The 22,916-nt window shown below is 39.3% G+C and overlaps 1 protein-coding gene and 1 long non-coding RNA gene across 8 annotated transcripts in view; one reads left to right on the forward strand and one right to left on the reverse strand.

Moving 5' to 3' along the window:
• The window catches only part of LOC6635308 (stromal interaction molecule homolog), a 116,399-nt gene that overhangs the window by 59,712 nt on the left and 33,771 nt on the right, over window positions 1–22,916 (forward strand). For all 4 annotated transcript variants that reach the window (XR_011417310.1, XM_032433306.2, XM_032433305.2 and 1 more), the window contains exon 2: window positions 12,366–12,841. Coding sequence is in view for 3 of the 4 variants with exons in the window: in XM_032433306.2 (XP_032289197.1) it covers window positions 12,484–12,841 (358 nt within the window). In the remaining variant the exon portion in view is untranslated. The remainder of the gene's footprint in view (window positions 1–12,365; window positions 12,842–22,916) is intronic.
• On the reverse strand, window positions 9,679–11,242 carry LOC116649988 (uncharacterized). Of its 4 annotated transcripts, none has more exons than XR_004302980.2 (7): window positions 11,017–11,242; window positions 10,793–10,958; window positions 10,676–10,719; window positions 10,440–10,558; window positions 10,328–10,376; window positions 10,186–10,257; window positions 9,679–10,113 (listed from the first exon to the last, which is right to left on the reverse strand). It is a non-coding gene; the product is annotated as an uncharacterized lncRNA (long non-coding RNA). The 4 variants fall into 4 exon arrangements; XR_011417311.1 differs by having other exon boundaries at window positions 10,704–10,719; window positions 11,017–11,241; XR_004302979.2 differs by having other exon boundaries at window positions 10,440–10,599; window positions 11,017–11,241.

Here is a 22,916-nt window from a genome sequence, read left to right on the forward strand (position 1 = left end):
TTTAGCTGAAGCGGGTATTCCTGAAATACAGACGAGAACTGCGCAACTGACTTTCAAACTCATCCCTAAAATTCTTTGCTCGACCAACCCGATTCTGCTTAAAGACTTTAACAGATCGGTTAAGCAGCGCCAAAGATTTAAAGTCTTGTCTACTTTCCGTAGATGTTGCAGTTTTTTCAAAAAACATCAATTTTATATGCCATATCGTTGGAAAAAAATCAGCCCCTCCCCTCCTTGGCAACTACAGGACCACACCGTGAACACCTCTCTCCACTTATTAAAAAAATCAGAAACACCTAAAAGTATATTTCAGCAAATGCTAGCTGCCGAATCGGTAAAATTCCCGAGCTGCAGTTGGCTCCACAGTGACGGATCGAAAACAATGGACTCTACTAGCTTCGCAGTTGTAAGCCAATCAGGAACTGTGGTAGCATCAGGAGTGATCCCTGCATACTTTTCTATATATTCCGCCGAAGCTGTAGCTGTTTTAAAAGCAATTAAACATGCCGTCGAGCTTAAGTGAAAATTTATAATATGCAGCGACAGTCTTACTAGAGAATTATCAATCCAACACATATTGAATAACTGCCCACAACTAAATAACATTAGGACTTGTCTATTTGGCCAAATCCGATCTACCTCTCTTCTTACCACACCTACTCACACCAACGTAAAATTGGTTATCAAATTCTTAGACACCAATAACATACTAAATAGCATATAATAATATATATATAATTTAATATAATATACATATAATATTATAAATAATTTAACTGTCGGATCGATGGCCTTAGTAGATAGCACTCCCTCCCGTTGGTTATTATATAATTTTTTTGTATAATAATTAATTACGTAAAATAAATAAATAAATAAAAAAGGGATCATTCCAATCAAAATCACATATTGGGCAATGGCACTCAGCAAAAAAAAAACACAACAAACAGGAAATCTTTAAGCTTATAAGCAACTAAACACAAGAGGAATATCCACCATCTACAAAATATTAAGATTCTCTAAAGGCATTATCACAGGTGCCAAACTCATAGTAAATTGAAGAGACTGCATCGAAGCGAACAGACGTATTTTTTTGTGCTCTCCGTTTTATTTTGATTTTTATAAAACACCGGCGTTTTAATATTTATATTTAAAATATTTCCCTTGTTCTGTTTGCCTTCTCGGCTTATTTTTTATTCTATCGCGCGTGCTTGCTTGTGGCCTGTGCGTATTATCATTTAAATATTATTACTTGTTAATTTGTGTTCTTGTGCATTTTTGTTTGTGCGCTTGCGCTATTAGCGTCTGTGAGTAAGATTCTTGTTGTTGTTTTGTTCTTTATGTTTAACTGCACATCGCCTCTCTTGGTGTGCAATAATTCGTAAGCAAGCAACAAATCTAAAACAAGTAAGAGGTTCTAGTCGAGAGTTCCCGACTAGGGCATACCCTGAACCCTCTTATTCCAACACCAAAGAAATTAAAAAAAAAAGTTTTCTTGGCAGGGCTCGAACTCGCAACTGACCGCATTACTTGCTGTCGACTCTACTCAACAGCCACAACAGCAAAAAAAAAAAATAATACTTTCCCCGGTAGGGCTCGAACTCGCGACAGACCGCACCGCCTGCTATGCCTCTACTCAGCAGCCACACCAACAATTAAGTACTTATGATAAAAAAAGGAACTTAAATAACATTACAAAAAAAAGATGCAAAGATTCAGTTGCATATAACTTTGGTTTTTTCCTAACTGATCTTTATGAAATTTTCTACAGTATATCTTATTGTACCATAGATTATTTGTGTATTCTGAATTTTTATCGATTACTTGGAAACGGAGTAAGTTATCGATTATCGGAAACAAACTCGATCTGCGCGGGAACTAGGAGCACCTACATCTAAAATTTCTCTAGCTCTTATAGGTTCTGAGATCCTTGCGTTCATACATACGGACGGACGGACGGACGGACGGGCGGACGGACGGACGGACGGACGGACGGACGGACGGACGGACGGACGGACGGACAGACAGACAGACGGACATGGCTAAATCGACTCGGCTATTGGTGCTGATCAAGAATATATATACTTTATGGGGTCGGAGATGCTTCCTTCTGCCTGTTACATATATTTGGATTTTGCACAAATACAATATACCCTTATACCCATTTTTAATGGGTTCAGGGTATAAATAGACTACTTTCGCACTCTCGCGCTCTCTCACGTTTTTTTTTCGTCAACTTGTGCTTTGATATTGTTCTACTTTCTGCCGCTTTTTGGTGTCCTTACTTCTCATCAGATGATGTAGAAGCCTTTATACAGGCAACAGGCACCAGGTATAACGGTGAAGAAATTCAAATTCGCCTATGAATGGGATATTGCGTCCTTTAAAATAAGTGTTCCGCCAGAAATATTTACTAACATTTATTGCAAAGAGTTTTGGCCGGAACACTTAATAGTCAAAGAATATAAGGCCAAAAAGAAAAATCGGACTCCGATTTTATTACCACCTGTTTCTAGTGGCGCATCAACTTTAGTTGTCGCGTCAAAAAACTAAATTCTTCTTTCGAGCTTGCCTACTTAACATTCTGGTAAGGTCTCAAATCTAAACTTGTTAACTGTATTTAGATTCTCTTGCCTTTAATTTTCAAATTATCGCCCTTACTGAAACCTGGGTGAAGACGGACATGTCAGACTCTTCAATTTTTACATTCAAATACATCATTTACAGATGTGATCGACCTTTCCGTATGGGTGGAGGAGTACTCATAGCTGTCGAGTCTGCTCTTTCGTCGGAACGCATTGATCTTCCCATCGCAGATATTGAGCTGGTGGCTGTTCTTATATACCCCCTCTATCTAACTTGTCCACCTATCAAACCCATATTAATGCTATTAAATCTATCCCCTCCCTACTTTCTGATAGAGACCTTTTAGTAGTTCTTGGGGACTTTAATCTTCCAGATGTCGAGTGGTCATCGCCATCAGGCTCAAAACTTCTGTTGCCGTTTTCGTCTAACGAATTTTTTGATGGTCTACATGAAATATCCCTACGGCAGGTTAATCGTGTGCGTAATACAAGAAACAGATGTCTTGATCTAATTTTCGTGCTGCATTCGTTCAATAGTGTTGTGCACATGATCAATCCGCTTACTTTTCTTGAAGACCCTTTTCATCCAACTCTGAAAATGGTCAATGATTTACCAGCCCGGGTCCCTATAAAAGATCCGGAATTAGCTGAATGTTTGCGTTGTTTCCGAAAGGCTGATTTTCATAAGCTAAATGATCTTATCCTGCAAGTCGACTGGTCCCAATTGTACAATTGTGCAAACATTGATGTTGCCACTAAATTTTATTATGATACCTTATACTCTATTTTTGATGTCCACGTTCCTCTTGGTCACCCAGCGATGGCTGATAGGCCTGCCTGGTTACCAAAGAAGCTTATGAGGTTAAAAAAAGAGAAGTTATAAAAATATTAAGAAATCGGGGAATCACTGATTTTTCCCATTATGAAGTTGCCCGATCACATTTTTCCTCTCAAAATTCCATCTGTTAATCCTGGTAATCCTTAACCTTCGGCGTTGTTGCTTTTAATTTTCACATAATCCTAAGCAATTTTTTAACTTTGTCAATTCTAAACGAAAGACATCTATTTTGCCTTTTTGGGTAAGTTTACAGATGAGAGCGCGAACACTGATGCAGGCATAGCCGATCTGTTCGCAAACTTGTTTTATACTACCTACTCCGCGTCTAGGTATAATAAAAATTAGCCTTATCCTTATCAGTTACAGAGGTCAAACTGCATCTTAAATTGCAAACTGCATTAAAATCGGATCCGATGTCTAAAATTATAGAGGTATTTCCATTGACGATCCCTACACGACAAAAACACTTTATGTATCTTTGGTACGACCTATTCTTGAGTATGCCTCATGTATCTGGTCACCACAATGTGCCATCCACCAGGACAGAATGGAATCCGTTCAGAAACAATTCTTGTTGTTTGCCCTTCGTGGTTTAAATTGGGAGCTAGATAAAATAAGACGGAAATGGTCTAAATAAGAGGAACACAACTATACCTTAACAATTTTTTTATGAAAATAGTTAAATTCTGTATACAAGATAACGGATAAAAATGTACATACAATTAAAAGGAATGCCAATAGGATCACCAGCTTCTCCAGTATAGTGCCCTGAAGACGGCCGCCAAAGAACAGCCGTAACATATTGAAAGCAGGATTCAATAAATGGCTTTCGTGGTTTTATTAAAACAATTTATTTTATTTTAATTTCGTGTCGTACGTTATACGACTGGAGTCGCGTCAAAAAAAAAAATGAGTCTATTCAATTACTGCATTGAAAGTCAAAATGCAGGTTTCTATAAAAGCTCTCCCTAAATTGAGCGTGTCAATAGAACTAGTATTGAACTTAATAATCTAAGTGTCATTCTTGATCATTAACTTAACATTAATTAACGACCGTGGTCAATAAGATTCGAATTCTTTCGGGTGTCATCAAGCGATGGTCTAAGGGCTTTGATGATCCGCATACGACAAAAATCGTTTTTATATCGCTGGTATGACATGTTCTAGAGAATGCCTCATGTGTCTGGTCGTCAAAATATTTCATTCACTAAGACAGAATTGAATCTATACAGAAAAAATGTTGTTTGCCCTTCGTGCTTTAAACTGGGATCCTCATATACGGTTACCGTCATACTCTTCCTTTAATTCTTTAATAAATCATTGAACTATACTTGTTGTAATATGTATGCATAAATTAGTAACGTGCGAATTGACTCTTCTGGGTTGTCTTGCCTTAATTTAAATTTAAAGCTTTAATTTAAAGCTTAAATTTTGTTTAATTATCTATGTCTTGCATAAAACGTTCCGGGTACTCTGTGATGATTATAATAAGCATTACAGAGTAGTCTGCGAGTATTTTCTTCCTCGTTTAAGGCCTTTTATTCTAAGCTATTTAGCAAGTCGATAGTCTAAGCATATACTATTATTTTGTACACGTTTTTGTACGCGCCACGGTCAGTTAGGCGGGAGGTGGTATGCAGTACATTGAATCGGGACACGCCAAATAAAAGTTATGAGTGATGGCCAGGACGAGCCATAATTTTAAAAATTAAAGTACATAAAAATGATGAAGATCTCAGATCATTCGGTGTTATTTATGTGATAAAACCGGTAATATAGCACTATCTTATAAGTTAGTGCCTGTTTCTTAAAATTTTTTATTCCCTGAACCGATTAAAAATTTGTATAAGGGTATATTGTATTTGTGTAAAATCCAAATGTACGTAACAGAAGGCAGAAGGAAGCATCTGCGACCCCATAAAGTATATATATTCTTCATCTTAAGGGGGATAATCCATCGTGACCCCCAGCGCAGTAAAAATGCTAGTTAACGCGTTGATGGCAGAAATGCAATACTATCTATCTATAGTGCGGTCAGTGTAACGAGAGTGTCTAATATGGGATGATCCGCTAAGCAGTCATTGTAAAATACTGGACCAATTTGCTCACACATGAACACATTACACTGAGTCTTACTTACACCCTCGGTAAAATTATATCACACCATATTGTATCAAACTGCAGGTAGCTGCAACAAAATATATAACGCCCATCTGGCCGATCAAGATTGTAAAGCGAACTACACTAAAAAATGTCATATAGCAATAGTCATAAAAATCCTAATTAAAAAAAAATATTTTATGACCGCTGCTGCGGATAACGCATCGACAGCAGACATAAAATAAGACACCCTTCAGTTTCTAACAAGTACTTAACAGACTTGTTTACTCAATCCAAGAGGAAATAGGAGCTGACAGGGTCAAAGATCTTACATTATTCCCCAGGTGTCCAGCAGGGATGATGACTGGGTGGACAGCAGCAAAGGCTACAAAATGTCAGTGGCGACGGACGCAGTAGATCACTACAATAGCAGAAAGTTGAAAATTAAGCACCGGATAATGAGTGTAGCAATACCACGGAGGCGGTCTCCTGGGTACTTGGCGCAGTGAACATCATAGCTATGAATGCGAAAGGGGGGACCGCGGGTTGACTGAGTTTTTATTAAGAGTGGAATGCCAATGTCGCGGTCCTAAACGATATGCTCAAACAGGGATTGCTAATGAGTAAGTGCTATAGCCGGGAATGCTTTACTAGTAAATATTGAAATCTTTTTAGCTACTTCCTTGCTTGCTAAAGCTTTAGCAATATTGTTCACTTTGAAAGAAATTAAAAAAATAAATAAATATTCTCATAGCTTAACTTCATGTTCATATATTGATCTTTATGGGAAAAAATCAGAATTAAAATTAAATCAGCATGCAATACAATTGCAATTTCTATTAGGCATACAGAAATTATTGCGCTTGGCGCTAACTGACTATATTCAAAAAACTCCTGAGTTTCTAAACCGATCTTGGTGTAGATCCTATTTTGTCATAGAATATTCTATAATTCGCAACAAGACAACAGCTTTAAAATCCTGACTTAAAATTTTATGTGGTCAAATTTTATATTTATTAGTCGAAATAGAAGTGGTGTCTAAAAAATAAAGCTTAATTTATCTGTGTTATCTTTAAAATCAGTATCGATTCTTCGTTTTTGAGCACATCTCTATATATAAAACTGTTTGTCCTGATTGACTGACTGGGTGATTTATTGACTGACTGATTGGTGATCAACGCACAGTCCAAATCGTAAGAGCTAGGAAGCAATAATTTTCACTGTAGTTACCTTATGTGATGAAGGGAAATTCAACCTACAAGTTTGGAAAAATCACAAAAAACCTGAACGGCCTCAACCTCAGTTTCATAGTTCTTTGTTCAAATTCATTTGACAGGTGCTTCGCACCTTTCCAAAAATGTATTCCTCCTTGGTGGAATATGGGGTCAAAGATTTGGTGGATGACGTTCAAATTCATTTTCAAGGATTTATATAAAAAATCATTTAAGACGTGTTTTTACATTTTTCGCAAAATCATAGCATCGATATCGATATCCTGTTTTTTGGGCAATCACCAACTGATAAAAAGATTCATATCCAGTTAAGTTTATTAATGAAGGGGAATGTTTACGTCGTTCAGATAAGTGCCGTCGTCTTATATCTTAATAAAATGGTGGTCTCATATATATACAAATTAGCACTATAGGATAGGCGAGAGCGTCATGGCAACAACAGCGAAGCCACCGATTGATATCCGTTACCTCTTTTCTGCGTAGCTTGCCGCTGGCCTTTGTCAACGTTTTGGAGTTAGCTGTTTCGTGATATGCAGATTTGTTGTGTTTATTGTAAAATTAATCGTGATGGCACGAGTATACCCCCCTTAATAACGAGTATACCCCCCTTAATAACAGTACTGGCGTTGCCCCTCGACTCACAAACCGACACGTCAACTTTTGAAATAAATATTGATACGTTATTAATTATATAGTTGGCTGGCTCGAGGTCCGGGTTCTTTTAAATAAAACAATGAAAACAATTTGATTGTATTTTGCTCCCAATATATTTCGGTTGCAAATCGGCAAACCGACTTTACCGCACTATCACAAGGTACAAATAATAATTAACATTAAAATATATTAAATTAAGCATTAAATTGACACATTTAAGTTACATTATTTTACACGTCTGCGCTTATTGACGTGGAGATTCAAACTGAGACTGTTTGGCTGTTCTATATGTACAAGTGTGTCTGTGTCTGTCTTGTAGTTTTGTGGTTGATCATTGGTGTGTTAATAACATGCAGCATTTCTAATGTGTATCGTTTATTGTAGTGTTGTTCTTGTTGAAAGATTGTTATTGAATCAAAATTTGGTGTGTGGTTGTATATTTTTATTTAAAAATCATAACAGTAACATGCCTTCTGCTACAACAAACAAGATACAAAAGTAGCACACAATCCTATGAATACTTTACAATAAATTTTCAAAAACATAAAAGCAAGAGTTCCAATTATAGATAAAAGTAATGTTATTTACAAAATGCAATGTTGCAGAGACAACAAAAATAAATCCAATAACGTGTGCATCGGCACAGAAAAACCTAAATTAAAAGCACGGACATTCCCATCACAAATCAGACTTCATATTAAAATATAATACAAAGAACATGCTTAATGACCCACTGTATGAAAAGCAACCTCACACCAAACTTTGATGAAACAATAATAAGCAGATGGAACAACACTACAACAAACAACATACATTGGAAATGATGCACATAATTTATACACCAACGAGCAAACGACCAAACTACAAAGAAAATTGCGCTCTTTTGTACAGACACCTATTGTACAGCCAAACAGTCTCAGTTTGAATCTGCACCTTAAAAAGCGCAGACGTGTAAAATAATGTATTTAAATTATATCGATCTGCTGGTCCAGCGATGCGATAGCTGATCCGTTTTTCGTCCAGCGATGCCTAGTTTAGTGATACGGTATTAAGGACGATTATGGTGGAGAGTTTGAATTCACTCTCTTTGCTAATTACTGGCCTTTTGGCTCGGCAATGTAATTGTAATATATAAAAAATGATATTTACGGCAGCATGCCGGAGTAGTGCAAGTTTATTCTTAAACATCAAATACAAAAATAAACTCAGAAAATACAAATTGGTGCAGCTTAAGCTAAAGACAACACGCTACAACGTTATGGTCGGCAAGCCGACTCAGCATAATTGTAGGCGATAACGGAAACTCTTGCGACAATAACAAAAGTATCCGGTTACCGCCGCTGACTGTTGCAGATATATCGCTGAACTCCAATATTAGTGTGTCAGCGCTTACGCAGGCTATTTAGTAACTAAGTGCGGGGCTTACTTACTAACTTGTATGTTAAATGTGCCAATTTGATTAATTTAATCAATTTTAATGGTAATTAGCTAGTGCCCTGAAGACGGTCTGCCTATGTGCAACCTAAATATATTGAAAGCATACAATAAAAATGTTTTATATCCTGAACCCATCGAAAGTCGGTAAAAAGAGTATATTGTGTTTGTGCAGAGTATAAATGCATGAAACAAGCAGAAGGAAGCGTCCATAAAGTTTATATATTCTTGATCAGCATCAATACCCGAGTCGATCTAGTCATGTCCGTCTGTCTGTCCGTCCGTCTGTATGTATCAAGGATGTTGCATTTGACGTTATCGGCAGCACCGAGGGTTACTCAGTTGGTTGCGTGCGATATTATCGGCCACGCCGATATCTTTTTGGCATATGGTCGGAGTATGCGGGGTGAAGCTGGGCCCACGGCGGAGCCCAAAATTTTGAAGGGTGGCAACGCCAGACATGCGATCCACGGCGCCAAAAGCGACGATTGCTATTGGCCGCCCGTTTCGCTCTTAAAGGGAATACGAGGAGAGTGGATCGCATGCCCTTGGATATGCCCTTGGCCTTCATTTGGGCCGTTGACCCAAAAAAATGCAGCTGTGCAGATGAGCAGCAACGGTGCCCGCCTCGCAAATGTATGCGTGTGCCGAAATTCGGTACCGATGGTGTGGCTGCCAAAAATGTCGAGGAGTTCGATTTGTTCAGCGGTTAACGGCGGGCGTGCCAGCTCGAAGTGAGCAAAAAAAGTTGGACATTGCATTTCTGCTTGACAGAGTAAAATTTTTTCCCTTCTGAAAAATTAAGCCGGCACATAATACCAATGGCTTAACAGACGAATAAAAGTTTTGTTTTTGTGTTCTTTGCCATGTAATAAATTTATATAAATCAAACCGCTCGAATCACAAAGAAAATATAATAAAAAAATTAAAAGAGACTTAAAAATTTAAGTGCGACGAGAGACGAACCAAATAAGCCAAAAATTAACGGCTCCGGCACCAAGGAGACCAGCTCGCGCACCAGAGAGGCCCACGAAATATTCAAGGCCAGGATTCAGTGCAGCGGCGCAAACCAGCCATATCCGCGACGCCGCCAGCAAGCGTCGGCGCAAACGTGAAGGCGACGAGACGAGCCACCAACGACCGGGCTCCAACAACGAAGAAGCGGCCACAGGCGAGACCCCGCCCACATCCACCGAGTGAGTCCGTTCCATTGTTTTGCCCATCCTCGTTCGAGCCCCTGGCAGAGTCAGAAGAAGACTCCTAATTGCACTCCCTGAAAAGGAGTAGATTTTTTTTTATCGTTAAATTTGGTTAATTTGTATTTATAAAATATATTCATACATACATAGGCACTTACGCCGAGCTTCACTTTAGAGTGCGAACGGTGAGGAAAACTCCAACGGTGATGCATCTGCGCCTGTAAAATATAAAAAAAAAAAAAAAAAATCTAAAATTAACTCTTGCGCGAACTATGCTCACATACTTACCTAATTTGAATTTACGCATTTATATCGCCCCTTACCACCCCAGAGAGCTCTTTAGGTAGGGTAAGGTAGAATTAAGCGATTTAATACATACGATACACAACACGTGACATACCCAGTTTTAAGTAATTGTGCGGGCCATTGTTCCTAAATCGGGGCAACGATTGCCTCTAAAGTGCCTCATTGCGCGTTTCTCTTGCGGCGACTAGCAATATCCTTGTAGTGTTTCGTCGCCTGTTCCATTCAGTGTTGTAAAAAAATAAAAAAAATTAATTCTATAAGATAAGAGAAAAATTTAGGAATTAATGCGCTGTGTCAATTAGTATAAATATATGCAGCAGTAATACGCACCTGTGAAGTTAATGAATTATCCGCTTGCCTGAGATCCTAAACAGCTGCAAGATAAATGCCATAAGCAATGATTATGATTGTTATACATTTTAAGAAAACGCAACCAATTATACGCACCTATTGAAAGAAATCATGTCCGGCTAAAATGATATTGCTGGGGAGAGTGGGCATTGTGGCCGACACGGGCTAATATAGGCCATTTGGTGGCCAAAATGAGGGAGACGAGTGGAGGTGATCGTCTCATGGTAGGGCGGGTACGCTGGGTCCGGAACCGGGGCCCGATCTGGAAGAGTAAGGTGGATAAATAGTGTTTTTTTGTTAATTTATATTGAGTGTCTTACCTTTGTTGTTTACATTTTCATAGTTGTTACAGCTGTGTATTTTGTTCATGAGTTAGTAGTTCCGAATATTTGTTATCGATTATGCGGTTCATTTTGAGTAGTGTTGTGTGAGTCTGTTTTGCTACAGACGTGTAGCTTTGTTGTTATCGATTGTGCGGACTGCGGGCCAGGGATGGGACCACACCCAGAGAATCCGATGAGCCAGCCGGCGCGGCCCACTGAGAAACAAGCAGTTCCGTAACAAGGATCTCATGATCTATAGGAGCTAGAGACCTGAAATTTTAGATGAAGGTCCTCCTAGTGCCTGCGCAGATCGAGTTTGTTTCCGATAATCGATACTTATTCCATTTCCAATCAATCGATAAAAATGATATATTGTTACTAGAATATTATATGTATCAAATATCTTTAATTTGTACCTATCGCCACCTCTCCGCTACCACCCCACAGCTATAAATCAAAACAATTTAAGCCACAATTTAAATGCAATTGACTTTTTCAGAATACACAAATATTCTAAGGTACAATAAGATATACTGTAGAAAATTTCAGTACGATCGGTAAAGAGAAACCCAATGTTATATGTAACTGCGCAATTGGATGGCACAGCTAGCTAAAACAACAAGAATTTTCATGCGCATCTGCTTCGCATTCTATCGTATTCTAACAGCATTGTAATTGCCACTTTTTTCTATAATGCTATTTTAGATCGTTTTTTCTCAATAATACTTCATTATTGGTGTGGCTCTGAAGTATAGAGGCATAGCAAGTGGTGCGGTCTGTCGCAAGTTCGAGCCATACCTCGGAAAGTATTTCTGTGATCAGGGCCAAATCCATCATTAGATACGTTATTAATTTTGTTAATTTATGGGCATATGGGGTACACGATGCACCAACCAACGCGCCAACGCGAAACGAGCACAAGATGGTCAATTATTGCTTTTTCCTTATCTGCTTGTGGTTGATTGCTCTCGGAAGAACTAGTAGGATTAGCACGAATATAATAGTTTTGCAGACTGTAGATATCGCACTTACATATTTTATAATGTTTAAAAATCTATATTTCGAAAAAAAAAATAATTTATAACTTTTATTTATTCATATGAAAGTAGTATTTATATAAATTTAAAATATTTTGAATTGTGTAATTATACGTAATAGATGGCAGGAGACATCTTCACTTCCATAAAAAAAGTGAGTATCATTATTCCTTATATTGTGGCTTATTTGGCAAAGCCGGAAAACCAGTAGAATCGCATTTATAATATTTAATTTAATTTATTTGCAAATATTCAATGTTGTAAAAGAAGCAATTTTCGATGATCCGTTTTATTGATTTTCGTTTGCAGAACACGGGTACTTAATCAGGACTATTAATACCGAATAAAAGAGAAAAAGATAAACGTAAACAACTTTACTCGAAGTTGTACGTTATTGCATACTTGAGACTCCACACACGCAATTAATATGGTCGATAAATCTACCTGGAACCACTTACTTCCTGTTATATTCTACTACATTTGCAAAACCACATGCCTTGCAGGTAGTGTTACCGGAGGTACCATAGATAGCGAAATATCTTCAAATCATTACAACACACATCAACATCAACCAGCAAATGATATACCACTCAGCATACATATAAAAACAGCATCCAAGTCGTCAGTGGGAACAACTGCGGCACCTTCGATACCTTCATTTCTAGCGTCGACGCAACCTTATATCGGCAGTGGTGAAAATGTTCAACATATTGACCAACAGCAACAGAGAAGTTCCTACAACTTGCTTAGCGAAGCTATGTCACAGGCGGTTAACAACGAGTTCAGTAAGCTAAAATTATCATAACATATTTTCCATAAACAAGAATACTTGTATTTTTGAATATTTTCTATCTTATAAGACAGACACACAATATCTCAATAATTGGCTTACACATTGAATAGTAATGGCCTCTGTCCACTGAACACATTTCTGAAAATGTCAGATTTTAGCAAAATGTGTAAAATACGGCCTGTACGTTTCCCCATAAAGACACATTTCACACATTTTTTTTAAATGTAACATTTTTGGAAACTGTGTAAATTCGCCCCGAACATTTCGTCTATTTTGCGATGATTAATCGACATTTCTATCGATGTTGTGAAAAATGGTAAAGTATCATAACCATAAACTGCTGATATATCAACGAAGGCAAGCGGCAACTTTAAATAAGAAATTTAATATTAAAATAATCCCACAGTTTTTATACCCTGAACCCATTTTTAATGGGTATAAGGGTATATTGTATTTGCCCAAAATCCAAATGCATGTAACAGGCAGAAGGAAGCATCGCCGAACTCATAAAGTATATATATTCTTGATCAGCACCAATAGCCGAGTCGATCTAGCCATGTCTGTCTGTCTGTCCGTCTGAACGCAAGGATCTCAGAACCTATAAGAGCTAGAAATTTTAGATGTAGGTGCTCCTAGTACGCGCGCAGATCGAGTTTGTTCCCGATAATCGATAACTTTCTCCGTTTCCAAGCAATGGATAAAAGTCGATATCGATATCCTGTTTATTGGGCAATTTAAATATTAAAAATAAATATCAATAATAATTAATATAATATTAAACAACAAGAGCTAGAGTCCCCAAACTTGACATATAGCTTCTAAAATAGAATATATATATGCATTTGATGTTGGGTTCAGGGTATTCCCAAGTCGGGAGCTCCCGACTAGAACCTCTTGTTAGAATTTAAACATGGCGAAATGTCGAAAAGAGTATCTAAAATGGAGCCCTTATTCGAGAGCGCACTTTTTGAGTTTTGGAAGAAAAACTTTACGGCGCTTATGTAAATTAAAGAAACTCGATCAGCTGTTTTTTATAAGAAGCGGTACTTTTGTCCCTCATATGTTACCGACAACCGATGGAACACCAATATGTGAAATTTGAAAATGTGAAATTTCTTAAACTAGTGGACAGAGGCTATAAGATACTTATACAATTCGAAAACTAAAAATGTTTGCACCTAGCTTTTATATTTCACTTGATTTTTATTATTTATAGTGATATTTTTAAAGAAGCAGTAACATCAAAATGTAATTTCAGCAAAAAAAAAAAACAAAACCAAAAAAAAAAAAAACGCAAATATTACACCGATTTGCAAGAGTAAAAAATCTCTACACATTCTTTTTCTCCACAATTTTTCTAAAAAAAAGCGGCTAACGTTCTGTATTCTTTGATTTACATTGTTTTTAATGCTCTTTTCTGTTATTCCGAGATTTATATACCCAAAACCCATTAAAAATGGCTGAAAAGTATATTAAGTATTTGTGAAAATGTATGAAATATGCAAAAGGAACCATCACCATCACTTGTAGAGTTAATCTACCCATGTCCGTCTGCCTGTCCGTATGTATGAACGCGTCGATTCAGAATATATGAGGTTGAGAAATTTTGAATGTACGTCTTCTGATTGCCCGCACAATACGAATTTATTTCCGATAATCAATAACCCAGTTTCTAAGCAATTAAATAGCGCTTTATTCTTTACATTGTCAATTAGCATAAGTAAACATTAAACATATTGAAACATGTAGCTACACGATCCTAAAAAAAAACTATGAAAATGTCAGCACGTACACACAGCACATAAAACAATACAAGTGCAATTGCATTGTTGTTAACAGAATAAAAATTCAATTTATGCTGTCAACCAATATAAACCACAATTTAATTGCAAATTTTTAAAAATACACAACTATTCTGTAACTCATTAAGATCGGTTGACAACACAAAAGTTATTAAGGAAAATGTATTTTGGCTGGCCTCGTACTTACAGCAGCTGGGGCAAATCGGAAGAATTTGTGTATGCATGTACACACACACAATCATGCGTGACTTTGAATTCTATTAAGAGCGTGGCGATTTTGATTGTCTGGTTTTCTGTGATGCTATTTGTATTCGTTTTTTTTTTTCATTAAGTCTCTATTATTGAGGTGGCTGTTAAATAGACGAGGCGGCAATTTTTTTTTTAAATTCAATTTTAATATTGACCAGAGTACTTATGCCTGGTGTAATAAACGTGTCCTTCCGTCCGGTCATACCTGTCATATCTATCATTGCTTTTTAACGCGATTTAGCTGTTAGTCATACTTCCGCTAACGCAAGATTAAACGCGAATTTATATACATATTTGTATGCACATATATACCGGAGTTACAGTATGGGCATTTAAATGTATTTTTTTAAGTATTGAATATTTTTACATTCAGGAAATGAAGGTTAATTGGAAAGTTAAATTAATAATCTTCCCTTGTTAACTTAACTGATGCCTTAATGGCACGGAAGCCTTCTTAACGAGATGCTAACTGCTACATTTACTTTCATCTTTCATGTGCTACAGTTTTGGTTTAAATTTTTGTAACAAATTTCGTTTAACTTACTTACGTTTAACTTAGTTGTTTCTTCGATAAGGGAATTAAAAGCTTATCTTATAATTATAAAGTTCCGACCAAATAATATTATTATAAATAAAGTGTTAATATGTATTTTCATTGTTATGCATTGAACGGTTACTAACTTTCTTGATGTAGGTATGAATTTTGTTTGGTTTAAGAGAAGGGCGTCTAGTAAACAAAGCTTTATTATAGACTTTAAGGCATCCAATTATTTTTTTTACGTCTTTAGGGGTGAAATATCCCTTGATCTAACAGGCTTGATCGAGTTTTTTCATTTAGTACTACCGGTAGCGTCGATCTTTGTTTATTGTGTAGTCTAGATAGCCAACGGACTAGGTCAAGTGCATAAGAGGGTGGCAACGTGAAATGCGCGAGAACGTGTGCAATTGCCCGCCCCATTCGCTCTGGTAGAGAATAGATGGCTTTAAACTTTAAAATAAAAACTGAAATAAAGAAAAAAAACACACACATTTGGAATTCTTCTGCACTCAAATAAATTAAGATTACAGGAAAAATTTTCTTCCGGGCCGGGAGCGCACACAGTAACTATATACGTCCTAACTCCTTCGAAGCTAAACGAAGGACCATGAAGCGAGCAGCAGAGTTAAGTTACACCAGAGATGGTGTGACTTCCCCAAAGTAGCCGCCGCTGACGCAGAGCCGCCGCCGCTCTCGCAAAAGTGCATCGTTAGCGCCTCGTATGCGGTGTCAGATGACAGCCGCGGCCGGAATCTGACATTTCCGTCGCGATCATGACTCCGGGCATTGGCTTCCCCAGAACGTTGGGTCAGCAAATACCATAAGTCAGTGGTTAACTACTCCCCCTCTTGAAGACCGACCGTGCTCGGTCGCGTTTAAGTTTTCCATTATCTTCGACATTTTCCGGAAGCTTGTACGTTCGATTGTCAGCCTATGGAGCCAGTAGACTCCAGCTGCCGCAGCACAGGCCAACACCATTATGCCGAGGGAAACAGCCAATGTATTTTCGACTGCAATACTGTCGCTAACCTCTTTGACGTAGTTAAGGTTATTTTCACTGAGACGGTGAATGTAGGGAATGCTGAGTTTCGAGTCCAGGCTGCTGATGTTTAACAACGGTGATGCCGCTACTATCGGGAACCGATTTTGCGCGCTCTTGCGATTGAAGCATCACGTGCCATTTACGGTGGCATGAGACGAGATGGTGACAAGATTTTTCCCATCCATCTTCATCGCGGCGGAGTCGTCGTAGGCGAATATTGCGGTAAGATAACTCGGCAACGTTTGGCTATTGGGTTAACCCTTGTGCGCAACTGCTGCTCTTGAACCGCTTGCAGTTTATTACCAATTGGCTACGACCAACATTTGCCCGTCGCAGTCGGCCACCATATTGTCGTGGAGTTAAATTACAGAACCATTGTGGGCGACTGAGAAAATTGTTATCTTCTTGCATTACTTGCTTATTATGGGGAACTCCATTATGAAACTTATTACATTAGCTTTTCGTTCTACTTTAATATTAATATTATTAATCCTGTGGCTTAGTTAGTGAGAATATTCATAAGACCAGAATGATATATCATTGTTATGTTTATTACATTTATTTTTTCTAAGGGTGAATTAAGCATAAGGTTCCCTATTTATGTTATCAGCATTCTATTGCGGGTGCATAAGGTTTCAAAGAGGTGGCCGGTATCGGCCTGCTTATCTTTTGAGAACAGTTGATTAATCTTTTCCTGCATCGTAGAATTTATAGAAATTTGTCTATTGCTTGCATTGACCAGCTGCACCTGAGTCTGTACTGTTTTCCTAAAGTCGTTTGCGTCCGGGGTGCCCGCTATAACTTTAAGGGCTGTTACCAAGAAGTCAAGGATACTTACCTTGCGATGGTGCACATCGAGAGCGGATAACATCTCCAGTACATGTCCAGCGTCAATTTCCCGCAGTTTTCTCATATTGGATTGTGAAAACATTTCCGCCAGTTTCAAAATCTCCTCCGTCATTGTCCTATAGTCCGTGATTTTGGTAGTGTTACGTAAGATCCGTAACTGTCCCAAAGTAGAATGTCCCCGTCCATAATCGGTATGTAGTCCGCGTGCGAGTAGTCCGTGCAGTTGTTATGGACATGCTTGACATGATTAAAATGTTAAAACTACTGTTATGAAAATGGTAATGAACTAATTGTGCTTTAAATTCAACGGAGGTTGTCCTTGTGGACCACCCTCCCCCCAATGAGGGACGTTCTTTAACCTTTTTTTCGATGCACTAAGGCGATGACGGTTGCTTAGTCTGCTGTTTGTCTTAACCAGGACTTTTTCATCTACTTCAAAGACTCTGTTCTGACGCCTTTGTGTAACCCTGGCGTCTTGCTGAATTTGGGCCCTTTCTAACCCCGCGGGTAGATTCAGGCAGAATGTTAAGCAATATGTCCTAAGGCTTTATCTCAACCACTGTGTGAATAGACTTGTTATACTCGATAGTGACCTGCAGGATGAGGTCGACCGTGTCAACTATACCCCCTTAGAACTTTAAGCATCCAGCTACCTGCAGAAGAGAGAGCTGAGAAAGCGCTCCACCTGACCATTAGACGTTCTATGAAGGGATGGCGCATTGACTACGGTTACCCCGTAATTATGCAATAGCTGAGACCTGATAGTCTTTGACTTGAATGCAAGCTCATAGTTGGAATATACCTGCTTAGCTGAAGGGAAAATATTCATTAAAACAAGCAGAGGCGGTCTTGTGTCTTCTATCGTTCGAGATGCGATAAGCTGGGCCACCGCAAACTTTGAGAATTGGTCTACGCGAGTGAAAAAGAATTTTTTATCAATGAAAAAAATGTCGATATGTAACATTTCTCTAGTTTGTGGGGAAAGTTCCGTCTGGCCGAGTTCCCGCTTCTTTGGGTGTCTGTCGTATTTAGTTTTTGTGCAAGTCTTACAGTTGAGGACTACTTCATAAGTCAATTTGGTCATTTAACAAATATTTCGTCATGACATCTTTCACATTCTCCTGAGCCGCCTTATGGGTTCGACCAAAGACAATATGAACACTTAGATGGGTAACGCCCATACATTTGAATGCGTCGCAAAATTTCTAGCCTGGCCTTTCATCTGGCCTTTGAGGCTCCATACGGCATGCCTGCCGACTGGTTGTTCGTTCTCCAAAGAGCAGACGAACGAATGCCCAAGTCGCGGCTTGCTGATGCTGACACGAGCTACGAAGTAAGTCGCCAGCCTGCCTTGAGCAAAGCTGGTCGATGATTCTTTGCGTCGCTTCGTTTTCGAAGTACATTGAGCGAAAAAGTTTATAAATTACGATCGACGCAAAGTATTTGTGCTTAATCAATGAAATGTATGCTTTATTGAAATGATATATTACCACAGATACTAACGATTGATTTTACAGGAAGATTTAATAATAAAACAATTCTTACACAAGGCGCAATAACTACGATAAGAAAATAGCACGCATAGATTGATTTCAATTTTGTTTTTGAACAGTGTATGCTCGAGAAAAGTTCTTGTCTCAGTCAATGGCGGGCAAGCACCTTTGGTTGAATGCGTGAATAACACATGCATAGGAACTTTGAAGTATGTATGTATGTGTTGTTATTCACAGCATTGGCTTTACCCAGCAAGAAATTAATTTTGTTAGTTTTCTAGCGCAGATCATGACCTATCCCAAATTTGTGTTCATAGATGAATGCATTTTGTGTACTGAGGTTGGCTCCGTAAAAAATATGTGTTTCTAAGTCGATGCAAATATTAACATAATTTCTTTAAATTAAATTAATTTTTTTTATACTCCAATTTAGAAATAAAAGAGTGCTAAAAAATACAATAACATACTTATTTGTTTAAATAAATATGACGTTTGATTCAATATTTAGTTAGATATTTTATTAGTTCAATTTTAATTATTGCGCTTGGGATAGGGGGTAGGTCGTGATCTGCGCTAAAAAACTAAGAAAATTATTTCTTTGTCAGCCAGAGACTTTGCCAGAACAGTGGATAACAACACATTCAAATTTGCTGTTATGAATGTATATTCACACGCATACAAACATAATTGCTTGCACGGCCCTCATAGAGGCGAAGCTGAGAGCACATTCTATTTTTAGCTTTTTCGTTCTGTCGGCTGTGAGAGCGGAATGCTACAGATTTTGTTTTCGTTCTCAATTTTCAAAAAATTAAGCTGCATAATAGCATTTGTTGTATGGCGTTACTCATCTTAGTGTTTATATTGTCTTTGAATCGACTGTGTTCCTTAGTGATGATTTCTCTTTATCACTGACGTAAAACACGTCGGCCACGAAGGTTTTGCAATACCAAAACTTTGTAGTCGGAAAGGCGCTTACTAAGTTGTGCTGGAAACTGACCAAGATTGGGAGAGTACTGTCTATAGTCAAATCAATCGAGTTTTTGTAGTTCGGGTACATTATTATAACGTCTTCTGACGCTAAAATATTTTAAAGTTTCGGGAACTCAATGCGCTGTACCTCGTTCAATTATACTGGTACCTTTCTTGACTTGTACTTGCAAATGGACCCGTTTTCTCCCTTCAAGATGTCGTAGATCGGTGTTGCTATTGCCGCAAAGTCTTCGATATAGCAGCGGTAATATCCAAACCAAAAATCCAAATCCAAAAAAGATCTCACACCGAATCTTGTAGTCGGCTCAGCATGTTAGCGGATAGCTTTTACCTCTTCTGAATCTGATTTCGTCACTATAAAACCGAGATAGTCTCCTCTTTAACTTCTTAAAAGGCTTCTTAAAACCCAGTCGACAAGTGTTATTTGATTCTGATCCTGGTTTGCGTTAACCTTAGCGGAGTCCTGGGATTTCTGACAGTTTGCCTTCTGACAGGCTGCCTAAACATTGATGAAGAAAGATCGACTTCTATTGGCACTGTTGGCACTATCACCCCCTGCCCTATTCTTGGCTTTATCTGTGTATTGGCCGTTTTTCCTCTTGAAATGAATATTTACATGGAAAGGCCGCTTGTTGCTATACGAGAAATTCAATCTTGATATGACGACCTCGAAGTTTAACGGTGTGTTAAAGGAAGCGAGAACCGCGTTCGCCGATCCTCTAATTTTACTTGTAATTATTGATAGTGGCGGCCTGCCTCTAGGATACGTAAGGTTCCTGAGTCTTATGGATCTCAGCAAGGCACTAAACTGCCTCAAGGGACTCGTTGCATTCCACTCATCTAAGATATCTTCCTCTTTGTAAACTTTTACTTTCGGTACCGATAGTTGTGTGCTTCTTAACTTACTTGACACCTGCGGAATTTGGTGTTCAAGCTCCTGCCATAGCCTAGCTTCTCTATTCAGGGATTCCTGCGTTTGTACTTGGAGCGCGTTCTGCACTGCACTATCAATTATTTTGTGTTTGTGTCTGATTAAGTCGGAAAAGCGCAACTTGATATTTGTAAAGTGTCAAATCCTCCTATTTAACGATCATAAACACTAGTGTCGCTGTAGCACGTCGAAAACACAGTCGATCGTGACCGTCTGAGTCACAGTCACTCCTACGAACCTAAACAAAATTTTAAGCAAAACCGTTCATCGCAAAGAGTGATTTTTCGAATTGTCATAAAAAATATGTTATTTTTGCTTACTTTCGTGGCGAATTAGGCTTAAGAAAAAATTGATGTATATATAATTGTTAGTATATTTTTTTTGAGAGTTCTTAACTTTCACTTGTTGTTTTGTTGCTGAGAATTTTAATTGCTTTTCGCGTTTCCAAATTATCCAACTTGTTTGTTTTATACGTTGGGCGCCAATTAGTGCATTTATATGTGTTTTATTGTTTTGGTTATATGCATTGTTCTGCGACGACTCGGTTGGGCACATTGGGCGGAGATTCCCGCCCGCTATACGGACCGTCCATCCCGGCGGTGGGGATCACGGCTCGCCATTCTTACGCGTCGTTGTCTGCCGACGTTAACACGTTTTCGATGGGTTCCCAGCCTTCGATCTCCTCGAATGGATCCTCCAGTACCTCCCAGAACGGGTAAGTCTGGGGAGATGTATCCCTCCTTGAGTCCGGGATGATCTCTGCGGGTGACGGTAGTCTCGGTACCAATATAAGTGGCGAGTCGCACCACGCCACATCGTTTGTCCTGAGTACGAGTGGTGGCGGCGAGTCGCGTCACTCCTCGTCGCGTGTTTTGATTACGAGTAGCGATGGCCAGTCGCGCTGCCTCGGGTCATCGGCTTTTGTAGGCGGCGGTGGCGATTCGCACCACTCCAGGTAGTCGGCTTTTAGGGACGGTGGTGGCAAAGCGCGCCACTCCGGGTCGTTGGCTTTTAGGTACAGTGGTGGCAACGAGCTTTCCGACTCATAATCGAGAGCCCACTGCTATGGGTTGTCGCTCGATTAGCTGCTACGCTCCCATTCAATCTCGAAATCGTAGTCGCGTTCTACTTTACCTGTGGAAATACCAATAATTACAAACGGTTTACTTAACTCTGCCATTCCGGTCCCTTCTCCCTAGCTGCGACTTCGGCCCTTCCATTCGTCTACTCATTTTCTTATAAATAGTTACACACGGTTTTTATTACTAATCATTCTTAATATATTTCTTGTCTGGCTGGCCGTCTCTCGGCCCTACGTTCTTACTGGGGTTTCTTCGCCTGACCCGTGGTAGATCTTCAGGTGGACAATGTTAGCTACTCGTCTCTTCCGTTCGCCATCGCGCGCCAAGCGCGATTTCGGGTGACATGAATATTACAATCCGGTTGGGGCCGTCAAATTTCGACGCTAGCTTTGCCGTGAATCCGTCGAAATTTCCCTTACCGTTTGCTGTACAGTGGCAGACCCGAATATCCGGTCGAGTCGGCTACGCTAGGGTTCACCGCCAACGCTATTTCGCGTAGCATCTCGTCCCACGAGCTCCGATGAACTGGGCGATCATAGTCTTGACCGTCCGGTTCGTCCGCTCGGTGTGATTTTCCTGAAGGCAACACGGCGCCGTGCATTGCACCTCCACGCCGATAGATGTCACGAAAGCCTTGAATGTCCGCCTGTGAACTGCACCCCGATTTCCACGGTACGTAGTCCGCCTAGGCGGCAGTAGATTTGATTTTAGCTTAGCCTGGGTACTTCTCTGGCTCCCTAGTGAGTTTTTCCAGCATACATGCGGTCCATCCGCAGGTCCATACGCGATTACTCTCTCCTCCTCGTCAGTGGTCTGCTTAAGGACGGCGCCGCGGCCATGATCGCTTGCGTCTGTTTGCAGCACGAATTCCTTGCTGAAATCCGGGTAGGCCCTCGACTATCGGCGCGGTTTTGAGTCGCTCCTTGCTGCAACCTGCTGCTCTACGCCCCACGACCTTGCCTTCTCCTTTTTCAAGAGAGTGGTCATTGGCGGTACCTGGTATAGCCCCCGGCCTGAGTCCGTGTGGTCCGTAAACGCGGTTACTGTCTGCTACCTTCTTCCATGAGTATTTGCCAATATGCTTGCTTCAG

The sequence above is a fragment of the Drosophila virilis genome, unplaced genomic scaffold, assembly GCF_030788295.1.
Source record: "Drosophila virilis strain 15010-1051.87 unplaced genomic scaffold, Dvir_AGI_RSII-ME tig00001615, whole genome shotgun sequence".
NCBI classification, from domain to species: domain Eukaryota; kingdom Metazoa; phylum Arthropoda; class Insecta; order Diptera; family Drosophilidae; genus Drosophila; species Drosophila virilis.